The sequence below is a fragment of the Leucoraja erinacea genome, chromosome 19 (genome assembly GCF_028641065.1).
Source record: "Leucoraja erinacea ecotype New England chromosome 19, Leri_hhj_1, whole genome shotgun sequence".
Lineage (NCBI taxonomy): Eukaryota > Metazoa > Chordata > Chondrichthyes > Rajiformes > Rajidae > Leucoraja > Leucoraja erinaceus.
The window spans coordinates 15,047,898-15,074,797 of NC_073395.1; the positions used below are offsets into that span (position 1 = coordinate 15,047,898).

Sequence of the window (26,900 nt, forward strand, 5' to 3'; positions counted from 1 at the left end):
TGTCCAGGAACATTACCATCTGGTTTGGGAATTGCTCTGCCAAGGACAAGAAGGCTCTGCAGAGAGTAGTGCGTTCGGCCGAACGCACTATGGGAACTTCACTCGCCCCCCTGCAGGAACTATACAACAGGAGGTGCAACTCCAGAGCAAATAAAATCATGGGAGACCCCTTCCACCCCGGCAATGGACTGTTCCAGCTGCTACTGTCAGGCAAACGCCTCCGTTGCCATCCGGTGAGAACGGAGAGGTTGAGAAGGAGTTTCTTCCCAGAGGCAATTCGGACTGTAAACGCCTATCTCACCAGGGACTAACTCTACTGAACGTATTTCCTTCCATTATTTATTATGTAAAAGAATATGTGTGTTATGATTGTGCTTATAATTTGTTTGGTTGTTTTGTTGTTTGCCTTTTGCACAAAAGTCCCCGAGCATTGCCACTTTCATTTCACTGCACATCTCGTATGTGTATGTGACAAATAAACTTGACTTGACTTGACTTGAGAACATGGATGGGTGACGTGTCAGATCGAGACTCTTCTTCAGACTAAATTATTTGTTGTTTTAGTACTACAGCGACACTAACAAAACAAAACACCAAATAAATAAATAGATAAATAAAATAAATAGGTAGGTAAATTATTGTCAATAATAAAATAAATTATTAGTAACAGAAAAAATAGGTGCAGGAGTAGGCCATCGGTTCTTCGAGCCAGCACCGCCATTAAATATGATCATGGCTGATCATCTAAAATCAGTACCCCGTTCCTGCTTTTTTCCCCCATACCCCTTGATTCCTTTAGCCCTAATAGCCAAATCTAACTCTCTCTTGAAAACAGTAGGTAAATAGTCCATAATGGTGCCATCTGAAATACATAATGCAACGATACAATGTCCATTGTAGTTGGGTGTTGAAGGAGGATTGTGCAGGATGGTTTAAGACCCTCCCACCCCCAATTTTCCTCTTCAAATTCTTGTCTCTCCATCTTCAAGCTCATTTCCACCATAGCTTACTTCCAGAGGAGTCATTGTCCATGGCGTCCACCTAACCTGCGAATTTAGTCGGTGCTAAGCATTTTTGTGTAGGAAGGAACCGAAAATAGCTGACACAAAGCTGGGTGCAGCGTGAACTGTGAAGAGGATGCTATGAAGATGCAGGGTGATTTGGACAGGTTGGGTGAGTGGGCAGATGCAGTATAATGTGGATATATGTGAGGTTATCCACTTTGGTGACAAGAATGGGAAGGCAGATTATTATCTGAATGAAGAGTGGCTCCGAGTTACGCCAGCATTTTGTGTCTATCTTCCATGTCAGGTTAGGAAAAGGGGAAGGACAATGAGACCTGGGTGTCCTTGTACATCAGTCACTGGCAGTAAGCTTGCAGGTACAGCAGGCAGTGAGGAATGTTAATGCTGGCCTTCATAACAAGAGGAGTTGAGTATAGGAGGGGGTGGGAGATTGCAACCTTCACATGGTCCACCCTGTTTCAACGAATGAAATCAACCTGGCGTGCACAATCAAATAAGATCAAATAGAACAAGTTGTTCTACAACTTTAGGCTGTGCACGCCATATGCAAGAAAAAGAGTATAGGAGCAAAGAGGTCCTTCTGCAGTTGCACAGGGCCCTGGTGAGACCACACCTGGAGTATTGTGCGCAGTTTTTGTCTTCTAATTTGAAGAAGGACATTCTTGCTATTGAGGAAGTGCAGCGTAGGTTCACGAGGTTCATTCCTGGGATGGTGTATGATGAAAGAATGGAGAGACTAAGCTTGTATTCACTGGAAATTAGAAAGATCTTATAGAAACATATAAAATTATTAAGGGATTGGACACGCTGGATGCAGGAAACATGTTCCCGATGTTGGGGAAGTGCAGAACCAGGGGTCACAGTTTAAGAATAAGGGGCAGGCCATTTAGAACTGAGATGAGGAAAAACTTTTTCACACAGAGGATCGTGAATTTGTGGAATTCTCTGCCTCAGAAGGCAGTGGAGGCCGATTCACCGGATGTATTCAAAAGAGAGTTAGATAGAGCTCTTAAGGAGAGCGGAATCAAGGGATATGGGGAGAAGGCAGAAACGGGGTACTGATTGTGGATGATCAGCCATGAATGATCACATGATTGAATGGCTGTGCTGGCTCGAAGAGCCGAATAGCCTACTCCTGCACCTATTGCCTATGTATTTAAAGCTATGTATCTATGTATCTAAAATGATTCATTGTTGGCTGAGGGGAAGCTGACAACGAGGTATACAATCAGTAGAATTTATCAGGATGACAGTGAAGCCAATCAGAGAACTAGGGTGGGGGAGGGACACAGAGAGAGAAAGTGAGAGAAAAAGAGGCAAAACTAGGGTTTTCTTGAAGTTAGGTAAGTCAATATTCATACCGAAGATAGATACAAAATGCTAGATTAACTCAGCGGGTCTGGAGAAAAGGAAAAAGTGACGTTTCGAGTCGAGACATACCGCTAGGTTGTAAGCTGGCCAAACGAAATAAGAGGAGCTGTTCCTCCAGTCAATGCGCGGGGTCGCGCGTCATTGGAATGACAATGCGCGTTCTCGCCCGTCCAACTGCTCGTGCTCGCCGCCCGCGCGCGGCATCGCTTGAAAGGGGGCGGGGCCTGGGGGCGAGCAACCGTTAGGAGGCGGGACTTCACCGCAAGGCGAAGTGTCTCAACGTGATTGGCCCATGGCAAGCGAGGGGGTTCAAGCCTCGCCGGCGTCCGATTGGCCGGGGCGTCTGCCCGTCAGGTCTGGCGACGCGCTTCCGGCCGCTGCGGGCAAAACACGGAGTGAAGAAAGTGAGTGAGGGACGGCGGCGATGGAGGCGATGGACAGCGAGAACATGGACCCCCTTCAGTGGGACACCAAGCTCAGTGAGCTGAATCTATCAGCTGGAAACTGCGAGGTTTTTTATGCGACGGTAGGATCCGAGTAGGGCCCGGGTTAAACCTTTGTTAAGCCAAGTTAAGTCAAGACTGCGGCTTGGCTCAGCTTGGAGAGCGGCTCCGAGTTACGCCAGCATTTTGTGTCTATCTTCAGTGTGAGCCAGCATCTGCGGTTTCTTCCGACACACGACGGTCTTGAAGCGTTTTATTTAAAACAAATCGATCAATCAGATCCGAAGTTTGTTTCTCCGCCCCTTCCTGGTGCTTGTGTTAAGGAATAGTTCTACATGCACCATCTGTGAAGGAGGATGTTGACTTGCCTCTTGGTATGGATTTGCTGTGGAGTCCTTGGAACCAGAGGTTGCTGTCTGAGCTTCTGCTCAGAATCCAGACCGATGTCTGGCCGGGTGACTTGAAGTTACGGAAGACATGTACACTCGAGTGCTTCAGCCCCAAGTTTTACAAACAAGTTTTCCTGTGTTAACAAAATCCTACACAATGTCAGCAAGGGATTCTTATTTCTGTATCCCAGTCACTTTGCCATCATGCCATTTACGTTCTTAGTTGCCTTCTATGCATAAACGACGATGTTATTTTGTTTGTCGTGCTGAAAATTATTGCGTGGTATTTTTCATTATATTTGCGTAATGAAAGAAGATGTAGCTGGCAAAAGACACAATGTTTTGGAGTAACAGCGGCTCGGGTAACATCTGTGGAGTATGTTGGTTGGTAATATTTCGGGTCGGGACTTTACATGGATGAGAAAGGTCCCGACCCGAAACGTCGCCTATCCATGTTCCACAGAGGTGCTGTCTTCCTCTGAAGTTGCTCCAGCACTTCTTTGTAATCCAGCATCAGCAGTTTCTAAAACTTAGCTGGGATATGTCTATCATCTGGATTGTTTAAAATCCTCTTAGCAAATTAGTCATTATTTGTTCATCATATGTATTAGAGGGCAATACCGTAGATAGATTTTAAAGAAATTTGAATGGAAGAATAAGAGAAGTAATCCGTTCTTGAGCAGTGAATGTGCTTTCCAGTATCACTTGGGAGTCGTGAGCACAAAATCCAGACTGACATTAAAGTCTTGAAACATAGACCATTCTTACTCAATTACCCATCACAGGACAATCCCTTTCATCCCAGGATTCAATAGAATAAATCTTAAGCTATACTTGCCCAAAGGCATAAACATTTAGGAGCGAGTGTAGACCATTAGATGCCCAATCCGTAATCCTGCTTGGTCATTTGGTAAGATCGTGGATGATCATCATACTGTTACGTCAACTGTGCATGTTCACCCATGTCAGTCAGCAGTCCTCCCCATGCATATGAAGAAACATTATCTCTGCCTTATTATAACGGTCCAAAGCCCTCTTCCCCAAAGGGAGATAGAATCAGAGTTACAAAGATTCATGACTGCTTGAGAGAAAAAGCTTTGCCTCATCTTTGTTTGAAATGGGTGACAACCTTTTTAAACAGTGGCTCTTGATTTTCCCACAAGAGGAAAAGTCCCCATAGAGGCACACAGCATGAAAACGGGGCCTTCAGCCCAACTCGTCCATGCTGACCAAGATGCCCCCTCTAAGCTAGTTCAATTTGCCTAGTGTTTGGCCCATATCCCTCTAAACCTTTCCTTTCCAGGTACCTGTGCAAATGCCTTTTAAATAATGGGAATGTTCTGTGGGTAGCTGGCATGGACCTGATGTGATCTATCTTTGTTAATTAATTGAAACTTCTTGGACTCTGGTCAGAGTGCAGAACAATATGTAGTGGCATATCAATGGCCTTCACTATAAGATTTCATCTGATGACTGTGAATGCTAGTAATCTCCACATCCATCTCCTCAAGACTCATTGGGGTCTTGCATGTTTCCATCAAATCCTCTCTCACTCTTCTGAAATCCAGTGGATATAAACTTAGTCTGTCAAACTATTCCTCATTGGACAGCCCTCCCAATCCTTGAGTAAGGAGATTACAAAATTACTCCAGATGTAATCTTGAAATGCTGTGCTAACTAACACACAACCTTACTACTTGTGTGTAGGGAAGAACTGCAGACGCTGGTTTAAATCGAAGATAGACACAAAATGCTGAAGTAACTCAAGGGGACAGGCAGCATGTCTGGACAGACGATATGGGTGACGACCCGAAACGTCACCCATTCCTCTCCAGACATGCTCTCCAGCGTTATGTGTCTACCTTACTACTTGTGTACTCTATAACAATTGAGGACATTTTAATTCCAATACACTACAATGTATACATTGTACAAAAATATCCATCTTCTATTTTATCCAATATTTTGAATATACAAAATATTGCTGAGCAAATTACTTTCCAGGTATGCATTTTTATATAATTTAAACCATGATTGTTCAGAGCATCTATAGCATGTTATTACATTCCTCTGAGAAAACAGGAAGACAGATTATTATCTGAATGGTGTCAAGTTGGGAAAAGGGGAAGTACAACGAGATCTGGGGGTCCTTGTACATCAGTCACTGAAAGTAAGCATGCAGGCACAGCAGGCAGTGAAGAAAGCTAATAGCATGTTGGCCTTCATAACAAGGGGAGTTGAGTATAGGACCAAAGAGGTCCTTCTGCAGTTGTACAGGACCCTAGTGAGACCACACCTAGAGTATTGTGTGCAGTTTTGGTCTCCAGATTTGAGGAAGGACATTCTTGCTATTGAGGGAGTGTAGCGTAGGTTCAAAAGGTTAATTCCCGGGATGGTGGGACTGTCATATGTTGGCAGAATGGAACAGTTGGGTTTAATTACTCTGGAATTTAGAAGGATGAGAGGGTATCTTATTGAAACATGTAAAATTATTAAGGGATTGAGGCACTAGAGGCAGGAAACATGTTCCCGATGTTGGGGGAGTCCAGAACCAGGGGCCACAGTTTAAGAATAAGTGGTAGGCCATTTAGAATGGAGATGAGGATAAACATTTTCACCCAGAGAGTTGTGAATCTGGAATTCTCAGCCTCAGAAGGCAGTGGAGGCCAATTCTCTGGATGCTTTCAAGAGAGAGTTAGATAGAGCACTTAAGGAAAATGGAGTCGGGGGGGATATGGCGAGAAGGCAGGAAAGGGGTACTGATTGTGGATGATCAGCCATGATCAAAATGAATGGTGGTGCTGGCTCGAAGGGCTGAATGACCTACTCCTGCACCTATTGCCTATTGTGTATAACTCTCTATAGCCGTATCTGATATTTTTTTCTTACTCTATAATACCTATCCATTCCTGTCACATTAATACATTCAGCTTTGTCTCCAGTTTAAGTTTTTTTTTATCTTCCAAGATTTGCTCACTTGCTCATACTATTTAGTTTTAACTAGTCCTGCAGTTATGCAGCTCTTTAAAATATGAGATCATGAGAGCTCGTATCCCCTTGCCCTAATTCTGGTGCCAATGCATTGGAACTCGCTTTACCACACCAGACTGAGCCATGTATTAATTTCTCTAAACTTATTTGCACTTTGGCTCATAACCCATTTTCGCACATGGCTCGGGTAACAATTCAAAATCGCACACTCTTGTCTAACCCATAATCTTCTGCTGATGAAATGCCGGACTTTTAACGATACTGAATTTTTGGGTGAGATTTTAAAGTGAGGCTTATCTGTTTTCTCAGTGGAAGTCGAGGATTCCAAGGTACTTTTTTTGTTAAGAGCGGGGAGTTTTCTGTGGATCCCTGGGAAATAATTATCACAGCTGTCTTCATGATTATCTCATCTCATTGCCATGTCAGACTTAGTTGCCAGATTTCCTCCACTATAGCAACACCAATGTTTATAGTGTACTTTTGATTATATATTACTTTGGAACCATTATAACCACTGCCTAAGGTGGGAGTCAATGTGAAGTGTATACAAGAATGCTCACTTCCATGTTGTGAATCCAATTTTAGGTCAATTTTGAAGCTGTTGAAATGCTTTTGAATTCAATATAATGTTACCTTATAACAAATGGGAACAATTTAATATGTGGTTCTTTTCTTGATGTAGTTTTACATCTTCCCTTTCTTTACAAAATAGGTTAATAAATATGCGTGTAGAGCAAAATAACTATTCTTGTTGACATATGACTGAGAAACTGTATATGTTGGTATTAGAAACATAGAAACATAGAAATTAGGTGCAGGAGTAGGCCATTCGGCCCTTCAAGCCTGCACCGCCATTCAATATGATCATGGCTGATCATCCAACTCAGTATCCTGTACCTGCCTTCTCTCCATACCCTCTGATCTCTGACCAGCAGGTCGAGGAACAGCTTCTTTCCGGCGGCTCCATACTAACAACGTACCTCTCTGCCATCACCCCCCCCCCCGGACACTTACTTTTTTTTTTTTTTTTAATTCCGTTTTGCTATGTCGCCTTCAAGGGAGATGCTAAATGCATTTCTGTCTCTGTACCCTCAATGACAATTAAAATTGAATCTGAATCTGATCCCCTTAGCCACAAGGGCCACATCTAACTCCCTCTTAAATATAGCCAATCAACTGACCTCAACTACCCTCTGTGGCAGAGAGTTTCAGAGATTCACCACTCTCTGTGTGAAAAAAGTTCTTCTCATCTCAGTTTTAAAGGATTTCCCCCTTATCCTTAAGCTGTGACCCCTTGTCCTGGACTTCCCCAACATAGGGAACAATCTTCCTGCATCTAGCCTGTCCAACCCCCTAAGAATTTTGTAAGTTTCTATAAGATCCCCTCTCAATCTCCTAAATTCTAGCGAGTATAAACCAAGTCTATCCAGTTTTTCTTCATAAGACAGTATTGCTTTTATGTATCTTTATTCACTAAGAACCAATGTCAAGTTTCAAGATGTTGTGATGTGAAGCCACGTAATTTGTGGTGAAAAAATTGATCGTGCTCTTTGCTATAATGGAGGACTCTGCCAAACATGTACATGCACAATAGTCCAGAAGTACAGCTGCTGTTATCAAGCATTCTCTGTTCCTTCACACAGTGCTGATTTTTTGGTTTTCTCTATTGGAATCAGCAGTAATCGGTGAACTAAGAAGAACATGTGTTAACAAATGGATGTCCCTGTAAAGAAAAATATGGAGCACTAGCGAGGACCAGTTGATCAGTACTCCATTCTGAAATTAGTGTATTTGGTGTGGGAACCTTGAAGCTGGGACTTTCTGCCAAATTTACTTCTCCATTCGTTCATTGTTGAAGAGAACTATATTTAAAATAGAGGAATGGGCCATGGCAGTATGCCCTTTGGTGAGTTAGATTATAATTGCATAACAGCTGTCTGTTTGGTGTTCTTAAACTTTAACTTTATTAGTCGAATGAATTGGAATTTGGATTTGTTGTTGGAATTTTTATTTGATGACTAATTGTTGCGCCATTTTAAAAAAGCTTTTTAACCACCAATCATAAATCAGAACACATGCTTGTATGTGCACATATACAATTTAACGAGATATTTAGGTCTACAGGGCAGAAGTCAAAGTATTACTGATAATCAGGACTGCGGCAAAATAATAAGCATGTTGGTTGCGCATCGGTTATTGTTAAAACCCGATAAAAGGTGATTTCTTATGTGAAGTCATCCACATCAAATGCCAACTGTTTCTCTCTGTCCCGTAACATTTTTGGTTATTTGCTGAATTTTGGCAATCATCTAATGTTCATCTAATTTCGAGCATATGCACTATTATGCATTTGTTTAATTTTATTGAGTACAATTCAGGCTTCACGGATATTTTATACAGCAAATTCGCAGATTGCATCTCGTTCAATGATAGCCATAAATAATGAAGCAATGTGAAAAAATACATTTGTATTGGCTTGATTAAAACAGATGCCACATTACTTTATTTGTGCCTGTCTCCATTGTAGTGAGGTGGTCTTCTGTACTCGAGTGAACGGGTGTTCTATTCTTGTGTCATAACGTGGCACAGGCGAAGCAAGCCTACCAATCTCCCTGCTCTCTGGCATTGTGCTCAGGCATTGTGAAAATCCACACTCTGCTGCCAGACGATTTGAAGAGTTAGTGTACTATTGAGGAATTGGCAGTGCTCAGCTGCGTGGAAGTTTGGTATTTCAATTCTTGTCTGGCAGCCACCTGCCTCATTACGGAGCTAAATGTACAGAACTGCTGGCTTTTTTGCAGAAAGTTCTAGAAAAGTAGTTGGAACAACGAAATAAGCTTGGATAATTTTTCCACATAATATTGCCTATGAATTTATTTCAAGAAACTTGACTCCTTCGTGTTTATTAAGTGAAATAATTGTCAAATTCCTCGTGCTTTGGTTTGTCTTTTAAGATGACTAACAACACAAGTAAATCACTGATCCAATAATGGCTAACTGCTATAACGGAGTAACATTTTGTTCGTTCTCAACCTCCAATGGTGGTACATAACTTTTTACGTTTGTGATCTCCATGATAACTACCTGCGGGGTGGCATTGTGCCAATTTCTTTCGTCTGGTTCAGTGTTATTTGTCATTTGGGTTTTCAGACTTTTCCTCCCCCAGTTCCCCAACCTGTCCTCTTAAATTGATTTTATCAGTACAGGAACCTCTGTATTCTCTTCGCTTTTTATGTCACATATTTCACATTCTAGCCAGACAGCATCTGTGAAGGAAAATGGACAGTTGACATTTTGGGTCGAGATACTTCACCTGCACCAGTCCAGATAAAGAGTTTAGATCAAAAATGTCGAATATCTATTTGTCTCCACAGATGCTGCGTGGTTGCAGTTTGCTTTTGGTGCTCACATATATTAGCGGTAACTAAATTACCCAGCCAATTTTCAATCTAACAAGATATTGCCTTTTCATGTAATTAACAGCAAATCAGCATTAGTTTTCCGCAGTTGCTGCAGTGGTAAGATTTTGTGTGGTTGCCATGGTCAAATGGGTACTGAGTTTCCAGTCACTAACAAATTTCAAATTAGAAGCATTCATAGGTTCAAAAGGAAATAGCATATATGAATAACGATAGAGAAGCCAAATAGAGGCACTCCCCGACATGTAGAATGCAACTTGGGCAAAATCGCACTTGCATAAGCAATTCTCTAAACCCACTGACACCCACGTTGTCTCTGCCTCTGAGCTCCCCCAGGGCCTCCGTATCGAATAGTAAATTTACGTGCGCACAGTAGCAGTTCCATTTCTGACTCGCGTAATATCCGACTTATGCAAGGGTCTGCGAGATGTAGCCCTGACATAAGTCAGGAGCGTTTGTAGTTGGTTAGTAGTATTGAATGTTTCTTTATTATGGACCTGTCAAGTCATATGCACGAGTATGGTGCAGGTGCATGAAAAATCCTGCTTGCAGCAGCATCACCTGTCAAGATGTTTGATGCTATGATGCATCAAACATCTTTGAATTGTGTCTTTGAATTGTGTATTGTTGATGTCTTTACTATTTTTTATTTTTTGTCGTTATTTTTTGTTTTGTTTCATTCCGCTTACATGTTTTGTATTCTGTTTACTAAATTTTGTAAGGTGTCCTTGAGAGTCTTGAAAGGCGCCCATAAATAAAATTTATTATTATTATCATAGTCAATGATTATTTAAGCTCCCCATCCTTTAGGTTTTTCCATTATTTAGTGAAGTGCCTGTAGCTTTAAAACATGTTATTCTAACACAAGTATTTTAGGTGGTGCACAGGAAGCATTCATCACCATGGCATAGAAGGCTTCAGATTGTACACAGACTCTCTTTTGTTAATAATGTTACAAGTTACAATGATCCTGATTGTTCCACTCTTCAGCCGGTGATACTGTGGAGTGAGAGCGACAGATCGTAACAAGCACGATCTAGTCCAATAACCAGCTTATTATGTGTTTTAGGTGTGAAATTGTTGTATTTAGATGATAAAATATTATGGATGGACAATCGTATCATGTTGGACTGTAAGAGCATCCCAGAAATAGTTAAAAATCTCTAAAAGGAAGAGAAAATAAGTCATGATTACTATCAGAGAAGAAAGTCAAGGTCAACTATTTTGTATCCTTTTATTTAAGACGAAAATAGCTGCTGGGCTTGGTTGTGAAAACAGGGCTTGAAATTAACGGTTGCCTGGGTGCCAATGGCAGTGGGCAAATGCATGGCAGATGCAGTATAATGTGGATAAATGAGGGGTTATCCACTTTGGTGGCAAAAACAGGAAAGCAGACAATTATCTAAATGGTGACCGATTAGGAGATGCAACGAGACCTGGGTGTCATGGTATACCAGTCATTTAAAGTAGGCATGAGGTGCAACAGGCAGTGAAGAAATCGAATGGTATGTTAGCATTCATAGCAAAAGGATTTGAGTATAGGAGCAGGGAGGTTCTACTGCAGTTGTACAGGGTCTTGGTGAGACCACACCTGGAGTATTGCGTACAGTTTTGGTCTCCAAATCTGAGGAAGGACATTATTGCCATAGAGGGAGTGCAGCGAAGGTTCACCAGACTGATTCTTGGGATGTCAGGACTTTCATATGAAAGTCTCGCGCGCGCTCTCGCTCTCTGCCCTCCGCCCGGTCCTCATCCGCCGGCCAGCGCACTGTCATGGCCTGCACATCCACCCACTTCACATGCGCACCACCACGCCCAGCACATCATTGGCCGTGGTTGTGCGTATCTGCCGCCCTGTACACGCGCACTGCCATGGCAACTGGTGGGCGTCGGGCACTTTCTCTCTCTCCCTTTGCATTGTGGGAGGTCTAGTCGCCGCCTCGCCGTGACCGCTGAAAACCAACGCAGAATCACTCCTCGGAGCTGGAGTAACTTTCTGGAGTAACTCTTGCTTCTTGATTTGCTGGTCTTCCAAAAATATCCCACATGGAATTTAAACTGTAATGGACCCACTGCCACCAAACTCTGAAAAATAACAGCCTATTGCACTTTATCTGTTTATTTATTGTGTGTATATATGCTCTATGGTGTATAGACACACTGAACTTTTATCTACTGTTCTGTATTATGTTTACATATTCTGTTGTGCTGCAGCAAGCAAGAATTTCATTGCCCTATCTGGGACACTTGACAATAAAACTCTCTTGACTCTTGACTTGGACAAGCAAAAAAGGGTTCTTGGGGGGGGGGGGGGAAAGAGCTACCTTAAATTTAGTTGCGTCTGGTTGGGTAACTATGGTAGGGTGAAGACTATTCCATGCTTTAATTGTGCGGGGTAACTCCATGGAGCATCCAGCAACTCTGGATAGAAGAAATTGGGTGACATTTTGGGTAGAGACCCTTCTTTAGGCTCCCTCTGGTTGTAATGTTTTGAGTTTAATTTAAAGATACAGTGTGGAAACAGGCCCTTCGGCCCACCAAGCCCACGCCGACCACATATCACCCGTACACTACTTCTATCCCACACATTAGCGATACGAGTCGACAGTGTTTTATTCTCTCACGTCCCTGTTAGAACAATGAAATCCTTATTTGCAGCAGCACAACAAAATATGTAAACATAGTGCTCTGTAAACAATGTTATAAACGAGAAAACAAAACAGTGTATATTTATATATGAATATGTAACTATAAATATGTGTGTGTGTGTATAATATATATACACACACACACAGACACACACACACACACACACACACACACACACACACACATACATCTTATAGTATTGTGTGTGTAGGAAGGAACTGCAGATGCTGGTTTAAACTGAAGATAGACACAAAAGTTGGAGTAACTCAACAGGTCAGACAGAATCTCTGGACAAAGGGAAAATATTATGTTTTGGGTTGGGTCTGAAAAAGGTTCCTGCACACCTTTGGAATGTGGAAGGAAACAAGAGCACCCTGAGAAAACCCATGCGATCAAAGGAAAAAGGAGCAAACTCCATACAGACAGCACCCATATTCAGGATTAATTCCTGATCTCTGGCACTTTTAGGCAGCAACTTTATGGCCAATGTACTGCTCCATAGTCTTGAACGTAATTGAAGCATGCAGTAGCTGTAAAGGGGGACATAGCGTCACTTAGATTTAAAACTGAAAATGGATTGTTTCTTTTTTTTAGTAACCAAAGTTATCAACGTATAATTTTTTTTGTGTGTGTTGGAAAATAAAATACAGTGGCCACTGGTGGACTTGCTGCCTCACACGCCAGAGATCTGTGTTCGATCCTATCCTCTGGCACTATCTGTGTTGAATGTACACATTCTCCCTGCAAGCGTGTGGGTTTCCTCCCACATCCAAAAGACACATTGGCTTTGGAGGTTAACTTGTCTCTAAAATTGCTGCAAATGTGTAGGGAGTGGGTGAGGAAAGTGGGATAACAGAACTTGTGTGGACAAAAATGCTGGAGAAACTCAGCGGATGAGGCAGCATCTATGGAGCGAAGGAAATGGGTGACGTTTCGGGTCGAGATCCTTCTTCAGTCTGATATCGGGGGGGGGTGGGGGGGTGGGGGGGAGGAAAGAAGAAAGGAAGAGGCAGAGACAGTGGGCTGTGGGACATCTGGGATGGGGAGGGAAAGGAGGGAAAAAGCAAGGACTACCTGAAATTGGAGAAGCCAATGTTCATACCGCTGGGGTGTAAACTATCCAAGCGAAATATGAGGTGCTGTTCCTCCAATTTGTGGTGGGCCTCACTCTGGCCATGGAGGAGGCCCAGGACAGAAAGGTCAGATTCGGAATGGGAGGGGGGGGTTGAAGTGCAGAGCCACCGGGAGATCAGGTTGGTTATTGCGAACTGAGTGTAGGTGTTGTGCGAAACAATCACCAAGCCTACGCTTGGTCTCACCGAGGCTGATCATACGCTGAATAAACCAACTACATTTTTGTTTGGAAGTAGAAATAAATAATAGAAATTCCATTCATTGCAACGTGTAAAAAGAGATGAGATGCTGTATTGTAATTTTGCTGCATGTCATTATGGTATATATCATGTCTTGATTGGTGAATATGTTTAGTTTGTGACTTTATTTGAAGCAGAAATAATATGTGAATGCTTCATTGACCATAATTCCGACTGGTAACTACGCACTTCGTCCGAGCACATTATCGCAAGCTGTCTTAAATGACCACCTAAAAGCTGCCGAGGTTGCCCGGCTAGCAACAGGGAAAAATGTTAAGTGAGAGCCCTAGAAAACCACAAATTTCTTCTCTATAGTCGGGAGAGGAAGGAACAGCAAAGAGCAGCAGAAATGCAAAATAACAATATTTTGAGGGAAATGATAGGTTCTATTATTAAGGAAATAGTAGCAGGATATTTAGAAACATAAAACAATTTATCAGAATCTCCATGTTTTATGAGAGGGAAATCATCTTTACCATGTATAATTGGAGTTCTTGAATAATGTGCCAATTACATGAATAATGTAATTTTCACTTTGAGCTGTAAGAAATTGGGTGTCACAGGGATCAGTGCTGGGGCCTCCCTATTAACAATTTATATTAATGACTTGGATGATGAACTAACTATCCAAATTAGCCAACAATACAAAGTTAGGAATGAGGAGGTTACATAATTTGCAAATTTTCAGTTTACAGACGATTTGTGTGGTTGGATTTGAGATTGGTGATGAAAAGTTGTCCATTGAAAAACAACTGAGCTTGTGGAAGTTCAGAGGAATCAGCGAATATTTCCATTTGTGGATAAATCTAGACTTTGGGCAAGTTTTCAGCATATGGAACTGCCGCTTTAAACTGCAATGAAGGTTTTTTTTTCCTCTGGTGTTTTAATCTTTGCATCTCCTAGAAATCTGGTGGCTAAAATGTTAAGTTCAGCACTGTCAAACAACCACCCAACACTGCCCCCTTTCAACAGTCATACATACACATATTTTAGTACCATATTATTTAAAACATTCTTCTGATAACAGTAACAATATATTTTTATTCCAACACTTCTAAAAATAATATCACGTATTTAAAACTAATTGCCACCACACCAGTTTACATATTATGATATATGACCAAAAGATTATGTCAAAAAGAGGTTTTAAGTTGCATCGTGAAAGAGAAGAAATGGAAGTGAGATTGGAATGGAAATTCCGAAGCATTAAGCCAAGAAAGTTACCGTAAGTCCAAAAATGTTGGAGCAGAGGTGAGACTTGAGGAGATTACAGTTGGAGGGTATTGCCATGAAGGGAATTGTAAACAAGAATAATTGTTTAGTCAGTAGGCAATATTATTCAGTACGTGGTTAGCAAATGATAAGTGTTTGACAGCATTGGGTCTCTACTCACTGGAGTTGAGGTTGAGAGGGGATCTAATTGAAACTTACAGAATGATGAAAGGCAAGAGAGTGGATGTGGAAAGGATGTTTCCACTAGCCTCAGAATTAAAAGGCGCTCTTTTAGAAAGGAGGTGAGGAGGAACTTCTTTAGTCAGAGGGTAGTTAATCCGTGGAACTCATTGCCACAGTGGGATATGGAGGCTAAGTCAGTGGATATTTTTAAGGTAGAGATAGACAAATTCTTGATTAAAATGGGTGACGAGGGATATGATGATAAAGCAGGAAAATGGGGTTAAGAGGCGGTGATCCGCCATGATTAAATGGCGTTGTAGACTCGATTGGCTGAATGGCCTAATTCTACTCCTATAACTTGTGAAATAACTAGGTTCTGGCTCAGTTTTAAACTATTTCCTGTGAGAAGACTGGATGCTTTGTGGTTTTTTTTTTGCCATCAACTGAACCCAAGTGACCTGCCTATCATTTATGTCGAATGTTGGCCAGTCAATCTTCCCTAACCCTAATTCCTAACAAAACAATACAAATACCTTTTCAAATCACAATTTCTTGCAAAGACAAAGCACTGTTAATTAAAACTTTGTTAGTTAACTGCCAATAAATTGGACTTGACCTTTATTCAGTGCCACAAATGTGCTACATGTTTTTTTTGGTTTTTAATTTTTTTAATTTATTAGAAGCAGTTTTTAAAATTTTTAGCTACAGTTAAGCAAAAAGAAGATAGAAAAAACAAGAGAGAAAAAGTGGATGTGCAAGGATAGAACTCCTAGACTACCAAATTGGTGTAGCCAAAGAGTGAGTTAAAGAAATAAGAAAGACTTGGAGAAATAAAAAGACAAAAACAGAAAGAAAAACAAAAGGTGATGATATACCTGCCTCGCATCCCTCCCCACCCATCACCCAACCCGTAATTAGATTTAACTCCCAAATTGTGTTACACCATACTATCCTTGTAATAAATCAATGAATGGTGTCCATGTCTTCGAAAAATGCTCTGATTTTTCTGTTAAGACGAGCTAATATTTTCAAGATGTAGCGTCTCAGACATGTTTGTAATCCACATTTTAAGAGTAGGGGCAGATGTATGTTTCCAAAATTTGAGTATTCGTTTTTTCGCCGTTATCGGACTATGCGTCTTTGAAATCTTGATAGCTCAGAGCAGGCTTCTGACGTTCCTAGAATAATCAGTTCTGTGTCGGGATCCAATTTTGTTTTTAATGTTTTTGAGAGAATTTCAATAATTTTATGCAAGAGGCGAAGGAATGTGTTATAGTTGCTTCTTGAAGGAGACATTTGTCACAAATAGGAGATATATTTGGAAAGATCTTATTCAGTTTAGACTTTGAATAGTAGAGTCTACATATGGGTTTTAATGCCCATAAATATTACCCTAAAAAATGTATGATCTTGGGCTAAAAAAATAATAAGGATCACTTGTGTCTCTTTGCCAACTTACTGTGTGACTTTGCCCATTGATTTCTGTTAAAACTGGAATTGTGTGGTTTCCATTGGAAGCCTTATGAGGTGCTTACAATTGCAATGCCTTTTCCTTCTCTTTGCTCGACAAAAGCTACAAAGCAATTGCAGGGTAAAATTCTTGCTCCCACATCCAATACTACAAGTTATCCCATGCATGAATTGATCTGATCTGCCCGGTGGGTATTGCAATATCTTTCATGGGATGCATAATTCTGTTATCATCGAAGGAACCCAGTAATGCCTCTGCACATATCCTGAACACCGGACAATGAGTTGGGCAAATCTTGTGATTTTGACATTAATTTCACAAGGGCCATTTAATTTGTGGTCTTTTGCTAATTCACAAAGGATTTGTCTTTTGTTTTTTGTCGCATAAATTATGGCATTGGGTTGCATCATAATGTGCCAAATTATTTTGGTAGTCATGGAAACAGTGGCTGCAAATTATGCCATTGATGTACAATTTATAAATTTAATTTGCACTGAGATTAATGTGTGTGGAAGTGCCTAGGTCAGATTTCCAATAGATTCTAACCCAGGAAAATTGTTCATGCTTGAATTTCAAGTTAAATGTCTAATTTCTAGACTCATTGATGGAGCATCTCCAAATATTTGAGCATTCCTATTTCTCATAGCTAACTGAGGGTAAAGACATGTTTGGGATTAGCTTTCTTACCAACATATTTGGTTTACTACAGCCTCAACATATCTACAGCCATCACGCTATTAAACACGACAACAAATAAGCTCTGAACTGCAACAGACTATCATTATTATTGCACTATATTTGTTATTTATTGAGATTGAGTATGTGTGCATGTGTTTACACACACTGAACTTTTTTTCTTTCTCCCGTTATGTACTATTTGCATATTCTGTTGTGCTGCAGCAAGCAAGAATTTAATTGTCCTATCTGGGACATATGACAATAAAACACTCTTGACTCTTGCCCAGCTCACACTCTGTCTGGCAAACTGATTTAAAAGTAAATAATTTGCTCTGTAAATATTTTGTATACCATTCTTTCTTCTTAAAATGCGGATGTTCCAGATCATCCTGTGATGTGTAATCTTAGTTTGGCTGATCCCAAATGTTCTTGTCTAGTTTGGATGAGCTTATCCGAGTTGGGTCCGTGATAGTGGAAGTGTCACTTGCCTGTTAATAGAGAAAAGCTACTGGTTCTATAATGAAAGTTTTTTTTTTTTTTTCAGTGTCCCTTTTAAAGTGCTTTTTTATAGATATTCCGTATATGGGGTTGGCATAGCTGTGATGCATCGGTTGGATTGAAACTGCTTTGAGATGCCTAGATCACTTAAAGAAATCTGTTTGACTGCTGTAAATAGAGGGACCTTCCTGCTGCCTGTCATACAGCAGGTTATCACAAGGGTCATGAGTGTTTAATTCATATATACTGAAAATAACAATTAAGTTGCAGCACACAACGGGTTTGTAAGCACGGTAATGAATAGATGCTGTGCAGCTCTTGTGCAAAAGGAACATCTGTCTGTGGTGGGATTTAGACCCTAGTCATGATGATGGAGGTGAATTCCCTTGGGAGGTCCCTTAAAACTGCTCTTTCTGGATGCACTAAAAGCGGATTTTCCGTATTTTGTACAGTAATACGATTAGAATACGGATGTACGGTTTTGTGGTGTTAAATACGGATTTTAAATACGGAGTTCAGTTCAGTCTGAAGAAGGGTCTTGACCAGAAACGTCACCAACTCCTCTCCAGAGCCACTGCCTGTCCCGCTCCAGGTTTAAACAGAGCGCTGTCAGTTTAACGTGTGGGAATTTAAACGAAGAGCTGTCGGCTACAACGCTATAGGTTCTAAAAATAGCGCTACCAGCTGGAGCTCTATGGGCTTTAAACATAGCGCTATGGGCTTTACACATAGTGCTATGGCCACAGGAAAATTCTCATATAACAATGAGTCTTTGGAATTCTCTTTCTCAGTGGTAGTTGAGCCTTTGATTATTTTTCAGGCAGTGGTAGAATTCTGGATAAGCCTAGTGGTGAAAGGTTACCAATGGAATTGCAGTTACATTGGGATTGGCCCTGATTTTACAAAACGGTGGGTGGGCTCAAGGGGGAGAGGGAGAGGATGGAGAGTGGGAGAGGATGGAGAGTGGGAGAGGATGGAGAGTGGAGGGAGAAAGGGAATGGGAGGGAGGAAAAAAGAGGGAGGGTAGGCGGGAGAGAAAGGAAGAGGGAGGGAGAGAGAGGGAGGAAGAGGGAGGCTTCCAAAATGGCATTGGCATCATCATCATCATCATCTGGTGCTAAAAGTAGGAAGCAGCCGTTCAAACAGCAGTATACAAAGAGATGGCAATTAATGCACTGTCAAGTAAGGTGCGTGGAAGACATGTCAATTGGTAGCAAAGTTATGCATTCTTGTACTCTTGCATGGGTATGACTGCACATAAAAATTTAAAGAAATTCAGCAAAATGGCACCGCATAAAAATACTGATCTCCTCAGCAAAATGCTGATTTTCAAGTACTAGAAAACTGAAATGCTCTGACAAAACTTGGCAGCTCTGTAAAAGGCAGAGGACCAGCAGGAAACATGGGTCTTCCAGAACATATGGTGGATAGAAAGAGTGCAGGCATGTCATTGACATGTTGACAGCCAGGACATGTCTATAAAAGCCATCTATGGGCCAACTATGGCTATAAAAGCCATCTATGGACTACATCAGGCTCCAACTGACTAAAACACAAAGACAGGGATGACGTGACACCTTTTGCCCAATATATAGCAGAATCTATAGATCTTACAATGACCATTCATCCATCTAACATGAATAGAAGTCAGTTGTCCGCAATTCTGAGGAACTACCGAAGACTGCAACTACTGAATTTGTGGGTATTAGACGAGGAACATCTTTGGTAGATGTAATTCCACAATGAAGAAGGGTCTCAACCCAAAACGTCACCCATTCCTTCTCGCCAAGGATGCTGCCGGCCCTGCTGAGTTACTCCAGCATTTTGTGTCGAGCTTCAATTTAAATCAGCATCTGCAGTTCCTTCCTACACATTTCACCATGAATCGAAGATAGACACAAAAAGCTGGAGTAACTCAGTGGGACAGACAGTATTTTTGGGAAGAAGGAATGGGTGACGTTTTGCATCGCGACCCTTTGTTTTCAAAGAAGGGTACCAATCTGCTCACCCTGAGTGAGTAGAAAGAACCATATAAGAACTGATTGCGTTGAATTTCTGTCTTTGGGCTTTATTTTGAATTGTAGTTCGATTTTATTCTAAAATAAAACCACAAAATGTGAGCTTTGTTTGGTTTCCAACTTCTTCCACCAGCTGTACGTGAATTCTGATGCAACTGTTGACTACATTCAAAGCTGCCTGATTGCAATTCCTGCTGTACTACAAGTCTGCAGCTTCAATCGATGTGCATGCAATCTCCTTTATTAAATTGCTTTGAGGAAAACATTGCACATTTGATGATCAGACAATCTTTCTGCTTCGGGTTACACCAGAATACATTTAATTTCTTCTGAGAGCTAGATCATAGTTGTTTTGTTCTGATATTTATATTATACCAACAGTGCTGGCTGCTGAAGAGCTTGGTTCATGCAGTCACCATAGAGTAAACATGTCAGATTTGTTAAAGCTGGATTGATTTTATTTTGAAAGTGAATTTATTGGCTATTGGCCTAGATATATCTGACATGCTTACTTTGAAGCTGATGCAGTGTTTGGAGAAGTGTGTAGGAACCGGTGCCTTTAGCATTTATGAGTGATAATTCTTTGCATCTGGAACTTGCATTATTGGAACTTGTTGATTGCAGTACCAGATTCAATTTGAAGAAAGGAATTTGTTCATTGTAATGATATTCAGAAATCTATAAATTACAGAACTTTACATTTGAATGAAGAAAAATGCACAGAAAATAACCCTTGAGCTTTTGGTGGATAGTTGTCCCAAGGAAATTCCTGATTCATTTTCATTCTGTATTTCTAGTTAACTACCCTTCTGAATCATTACCCGTTGCCATATCACAATCAACATGATATAAAATAGCAGTATCCAATATGAGTTTATACAATACTGATCTTTAGGACAGTCATCACATGGTTTATTTTAGAATACGTATATTTTAGTAGGTCTTGCAGGAGCAGGAACTAGTGTGCACTGATGGACTTTCTATCTGAGATGAACCAGAAAATGCTGGGGATATTTGACAGTTGAGGCATTACCTGTGGAGAATGAAACCTTGTTTGATTTCACAAATTGAAAAGGTGAGAATCAACAGCAAATTTTACATTGCAGAAAGCAAGAGAGATGAATGGAACAAAGGAAATATATGGCATGGGGTGAAAACCAAGATTTACAATTAGCATATGCTGTTGAAGCCACCTAAAGGAGGTTGATGACTGCTTGTGATTACAGCTTGTGTAGGAACGAACTGAAGATGCTGGTTCAAATCTAAGGTAGACACAAAATGCTGGAGTAACTCGGTGGGACAGGCGGCATCTCTGGAGAGAAGGAATGGGCGACGTTTCGGGTCGAGACCTTTCAGACTGATGTCGGGGGAGTGGGCGGGACAAACATAGAATGTAGTCGGAGACAGCAAGACTGGTGGGAGAACTGGGAAGAGGATGGAGAGAGGGAAAGCAAGTACTATTTGAAGTTAGAGAAGTCAATGTTCATACCTCTGGATGTAAGCTACCCAAGCGATATAGGTGCTGTTCCTCCAAGGTCAGATTGGGAATGGGAGGGGGCGTTGAAGTGCTGAGCAACTAGAAAATCAGATGGGTTAAGGAGGACTGAATAAAAGTGTGCAGCGAAACGATCGCTGAGCCTGCGCTTGTTCTCGCTGATGTACAGAAGTTGACACCCGGACCAGCGGATACAATAGATGAGGTTGGAGGAGGTGCGTGAACCTCTGCCTTGCCTGGAAAGACTGTTGGGGTCCGTGGATGGAGTCAAGGGGGGAGGTTAAAGGGACAGATGTTGTATCTCCTGCTGTGGCAGGGGAAAGTACCTGGGGAGGGAGTGGTTTGGGTGGGAAGGGACGAGTTGACCAGAGGATTGCTGAGGGAACGGTCTCTGCAGAAAACAGAAAGGGGTGGAGATCAGAAGATGTAGCCAGTAGTGGGATCCTGTTGGAGGTGACAAACTTGTTCAAGTCCAAGAGGCAGGGATCTGGTGGAGAAGGGGTGATCACTGGGGGGTGAAGACTCCTTCCCATAGAAAAAGGCATGGAGGCGGAGGCGATGGAAGAAGAGCTCTACATCGTAGTGGACCTGGAACTCATTGAGGTGGGGGCAGAGGGGAACAAAGGTGTGGCCTCTGCTGAGGACAGACCGTTCCGTATCGGGAAGGGAGAGGTCAGGGGGGATGGTGAACACACGGCAAGGCTAATCACAGCTGATTGATATGGAGGAGCACAAATAGAAGGCATTTGAGGGAAGTAGTAGGGTGAGAGGGATGAAAATGCTGACAATGAGATGCAGAACATAATACTTGCTGGATATTGAAATAAAAGGCAAAGCTGGAATATAGAGCACCCTGCGTAAGAGGGAAACAAATATTACAAGTAAATACATTTCTGTCCAAATTGCAGTGGATTTATTTGCTTTTCAAATAAAGAGATTCTGCTTGTGTGATGTAAACATTGGGGTGAAGTAAATAAAGTAGCTACATCTAATGATTTGTGATAATCGTGGTTATTAGCAAGTTCTCACCCAGTGCCATACTGCAGATGTGAAACCCAACATCTGCCATTTGTTATACTTGCCACTTCGTGTTCAGGTTTTTAAACTTTTGTTTTGTTGGCAAGTTGCTGAATATCTAAGCTAATACTGTTGCCTCAAGCAAACCTATGCAACTGGGATTTGAATCATTGGCAATGAGATGAATCCCTGCAATGGTCTAATTGCAGGACTGAAATTAACCGTGCAAAGGCGTAGGAGAAAGTGTAAATTTGTACAGATATATTTAATACAAATCAGGTGTGGGGAAAGAAGAAAAAATGTGTATTAAGAGAAGATCTACATGTATAAAAAATGAAGAAATGGCTTCACATATCGTGATTTCAATACCTGAGATGCTCCTGAATAATAGTTACTCATCACATAATTTAAAGGATAGAACAGAAAATGGACTAACTCTATGGTGAGTTTGTTCAGTATCTACAGTGCATATTAGAAACTCTCTCTTTAGTGGCCTGGCAGACAGGAAGGTGCCTTTTTTACAAAGCTGTGACATACCCCAGGCATCAACTTTATAGTTTTCTCATATAGCTAACCACGTTTCCTTGCCTGAACTTCCTGTAGCACAAATAACAAGAATGCCATTAGCCTTGTAGTTATTTGGTAGATAACCAATGGATGTGTTTCCTGTTCCCTTATAATCCCCATCTGTCATTGTTGGCTGCCAGATGACAGATTTGCCTACATCTTTTCATCATATTACTCTTCTCCCTGCATTCTGGAATGTATACCCAAATCCCATTTTCTTTCTCGGTATTCAGCTTTCAAAGAATTTCTCTTTAAATTCAGCCAAGTTATTTTTCCTTGCCTCTTGCTCCATCCATTTCTTTGACATTGTCTAGAGCATTTGAGTACGTAAGGGATTCAACCCATTTTTGCTGGAACTCCTGTGCTGAAGTATAGTTTTAATGCAGAGTTCTTGAAGTAAACCTCTTCTTCTCAGAAACAAGTTAGATCTCTTGTACTTAATTTTATATACAATGCAAATGTAGGACTAATTAATGAGGTGGTGTTTATTTTCCAGACAGACAACAAATCTCGGGGACAAATGCAAATTGGAAAAATAGATTGTCAGCACTATTTTGTTGCAGGGAATGTTATGCCGAGAAAGTCTTGGTGTAATAATTGACAAATGGCATTAAAATAGAAAACATTGTTCAAATAAAAAAATTCTCATTTAAAAAAAAAAAAGTAACTAAAACAACAGTTGGTGGCAAAGCCGTAGACTTTGTCTATGTGGACTTCAAGTATTTGACAATGATTCCACCTGATAGGCTGGAAGGTTAGATCGCATGCAATCCAGGAAGAGCTTGCCGACTGGATAGAGAATTGACCATGGAAGGAAGCAGAAGGTGACGGTGCAAGGTTGTTTTTTTTGGACTGAAGGCCTGTGATGAATGGTGTGCCTCGGGGATCGGTGCTAGGTTCATTGTTTGTGGTTTATACAACAATTTGAATGAATGGAGAAGGCATGATTAGTAAGTTTGCAGATGACACTAAAGTGGGTGGTATCGTAGATAGTGAAGATGGTTTGCAAAAATTACAGCACGGTCTTGATCATTTGGGTAAGTGAACGGAGGAATGGTTAATGGAGTTTAATGCAGGTAAGTGCAAGGTGTTGCACTTTGGGAAGTTAAACCCGGGCAGGACCTTCACGGTGAAAGGCAGGGCCCTGGGAATTGGTGTGGAGCAGAGGGATCTAGAAGTGCAGGTACATAGATCCTTGAAAGTGGTGTCACAGATAGATAGGGTTGTCATAAAAGCTTTCGGTACATTGCCGTTTATCAGTCTGTTGTGTTTCAGTTGTACAAGATGCTGAGGCTCCAACTGGAGTATTATGTTCAGTTTTGGTCACCCTGCTATAGGAAGGATGTTGTTAAGCTAGAAATGGTACAGAGCAGATTTACACGGATTGTACCAGGACTTGAGCATCTGAGCTACAGGGAAAGGTTGGGCAGGAGTGCAGGAGGATAAACGGGTGATGTTATAGTAGTGTATAAAATCAGAAGGGGAATAGATAGGGTGAACACACGGGGTCTTTTACCCAGATTAAGGCAATCAAGAACCATAGGTTTAGGTGAGAGGGGAAAGATTTAATAGGCAAGGCAACTTTTTCACAGAGGGTGATGGGTATATGGAACAGAGGTAGTTTTGAGGCAGGCGCTATAACAACATTTGAACAGGTACTTGGATAGAACATGTTTAGAGGAAATAGGCCATACAGAGGAAGGTGGAATTAGTGTTGTTGAAGCACCGTGGTTGGCATAGGCAAGTTGGCCGAAGGGCCTGTTTCCATGCTGTATCACTTGTGTCACCCATAACTTTATGACTTTGTTTGGTAGACTTGATTAAAGGGAGAATGTCAACCACGGTTTTGGTGAAAAAATCCCAGCTTTTTGACTAGTCGAGTTGATCTTTGGAGTTTACCTGAATGCTGAATAAAAAATCCTTTACCCACATCTCTAATGCAACAGCTCTCTCCGAAGTGAATTTACTGAGAATCTTTTGTGCTTTAATTTTGTTCCAGAGCAGGTGAATAAACCTGTTACACAGATTGCTTTTTGAGATCTACTGTGCAATATTTCTTTTCTCTTCGCTTCACTGCATCTTTTGCTACTTTTGTACAAAATGTCAAAACTAAATTGCTTTTGTAATGACTTTTTAATACCGCGTATCATTACTGAGAAGGTTTTCCAAAAATTTAAAAAATGGAATACAAGTTCTTCGTGCTACAGATTTCATTTAGAATTTGGACACCATGTGGTTGCAAGAAAGGGTGGAATTTCTGTGCATGGTTGTTTGCAAAGGTTGATAAGTAAATGGAAGCCTTGTGTGTGCACAGGAGTGTGGCAAGCTAAGGATTTTGTTAATAAAGGTTCTTTTGTGAGAAGAAACTTTATTCACAGATGGTATCCAGATGTGTGACTATCCTTTTTTTTTAATGCAAGCACATACCCAGGAGATATTTAGGCAGACTGACGTCTCGAGTGAATGAATAAGTAGTAGTTAGTTTTAAGACTGCTTGACTGTGTATCATGATTGGTTTGTAACTCTGTCATCCAGGGTGAGTCATTCTACTGGATTATGTGCAAAATTGACTTGCCAGCAGCAATGCAGCATTTTCTTTGGATAGGAAAGGTTTAGAGGAAATAGGCCATGCAGGGGAATCCTAAACTGAGGTTTCCAATCATTCACATCGTTATTTTAGAGGTGATATTTGAATGCAGGCTCTCAAGAACAAACTTATGGGGTAGATTGTACAAATTGTGTCAGAACTGCCAATGTTTAAACACTGTGTTGATCTATCTCAGAGCTGTGCAGAACTTCTGGCCTGGGATGAGCCTGAGTACTAGGTTCCAGCATATCCATTGATCTGAAGAGCCTCAACCTGAAACGTCACCCATTCCTTCTCTCCAGAGATGCTGCCTGTCCCGCCGAGATGCTCCAGCTTTTTGTATCTATCTTCGGTTTAAACCAGCATCTGAACAGTTCCTTCTTGCACATATCCATTGATCTGCTCTGGTGGAGTCCACATGGAGTTCAGTGGTAGAACTTAAAGTGCTGGGATTACCAACACTTTTCTGGAGAATTCATCTTGCAATCGTAGGCTTGCCAAGCTAAGTTATTGGATCATAAACACCTTTTAAATAACCTTTTAAGTTTATTGTTTCTCTTGTCTTAATGTTTTTAATTAATTTAACTATTTTGAGAAATAATGTTTTACCTTAAAATTATACATGGATATTTTGGGGGTCGGGTCATTCTGGGTGCAGAACCTCAAACAGTTCTTTGGTTAAGGCCTAGTAACTGCCGGGCCGTCAATAACCACACTGCAGTAGAGAGCTACTGTTCCCGAGACCTGGAATACCTACTGCTTAAATGTAGGTCGTTTTACCTGCCTCGGGAGTTTACTGTGGTTATCATCATGGCCATATACATCCCACCACAGGCTAATGCTAACCTAGCACTAGCACAGCTGCACTCGGCCATCAGTAAGCAGCAGGGTGCTCACCCCGACGGTGCCTTAATTGTTGCAGGGGACTTTAACCAGGTCGACCTATGAGCCACACTCCGCAAATTCCACCAGCATGTGCATTGCCCTACCAGGGGCTCAAATACGCTGGATAAAGTGTACACCAACATCAAGGACGCTTACAGAGCTCTCCCCTGCCCATCCCTGGGGCAATCCGATCACCTCTCACTGTTTCTACTGCCTGCATACAAACCCCTCATCCGCAAGACCAAACCTGCAATAAGGACGGTCAAAATATGGCCCGAGGACGCCACTCTACAACTCCAGGACTGCTTTGATCGCACCGACTGGGACCTGTTTGAACAACAGGCTACCAGTGGTACAGAGGTAGACTTGGAGGAGTACACATCCACTGTGCTCTCCTACATCAACTGCTGTGTGGAGACTGTCACAGTGGACAAGCAAATAAAGATGTTCCCAAACCGGAAACCCTGGATGAACAAGGAGGTTCAGGATCTGCTAAGGGCACGCAACAATGCCTTTAAATCCAGGGACACTTCTGCCTACAGTGCGGCCAGGTCGAACCTGAACAAAGGCATAAAAAAGGCAAAAGACATCCACAGGCAAAGGGTAGAAGAACACTTCAATGACGTGGA

General features: G+C 41.5%; 1 protein-coding gene across 1 annotated transcript in view; it reads left to right on the forward strand.

The window, feature by feature from the left end:
* Window positions 1-2,741: 2,741 nt before the first annotated feature.
* The window catches only part of creb3l2 (cAMP responsive element binding protein 3-like 2), a 68,371-nt gene continuing 44,212 nt past the window's right edge, over window positions 2,742-26,900 (forward strand). Inside the window, exon 1 of the mRNA XM_055650361.1 lies at window positions 2,742-2,922. Coding sequence (XP_055506336.1) covers window positions 2,821-2,922 — 102 coding nt within the window. The 5' untranslated portion in view covers window positions 2,742-2,820. The remainder of the gene's footprint in view (window positions 2,923-26,900) is intronic.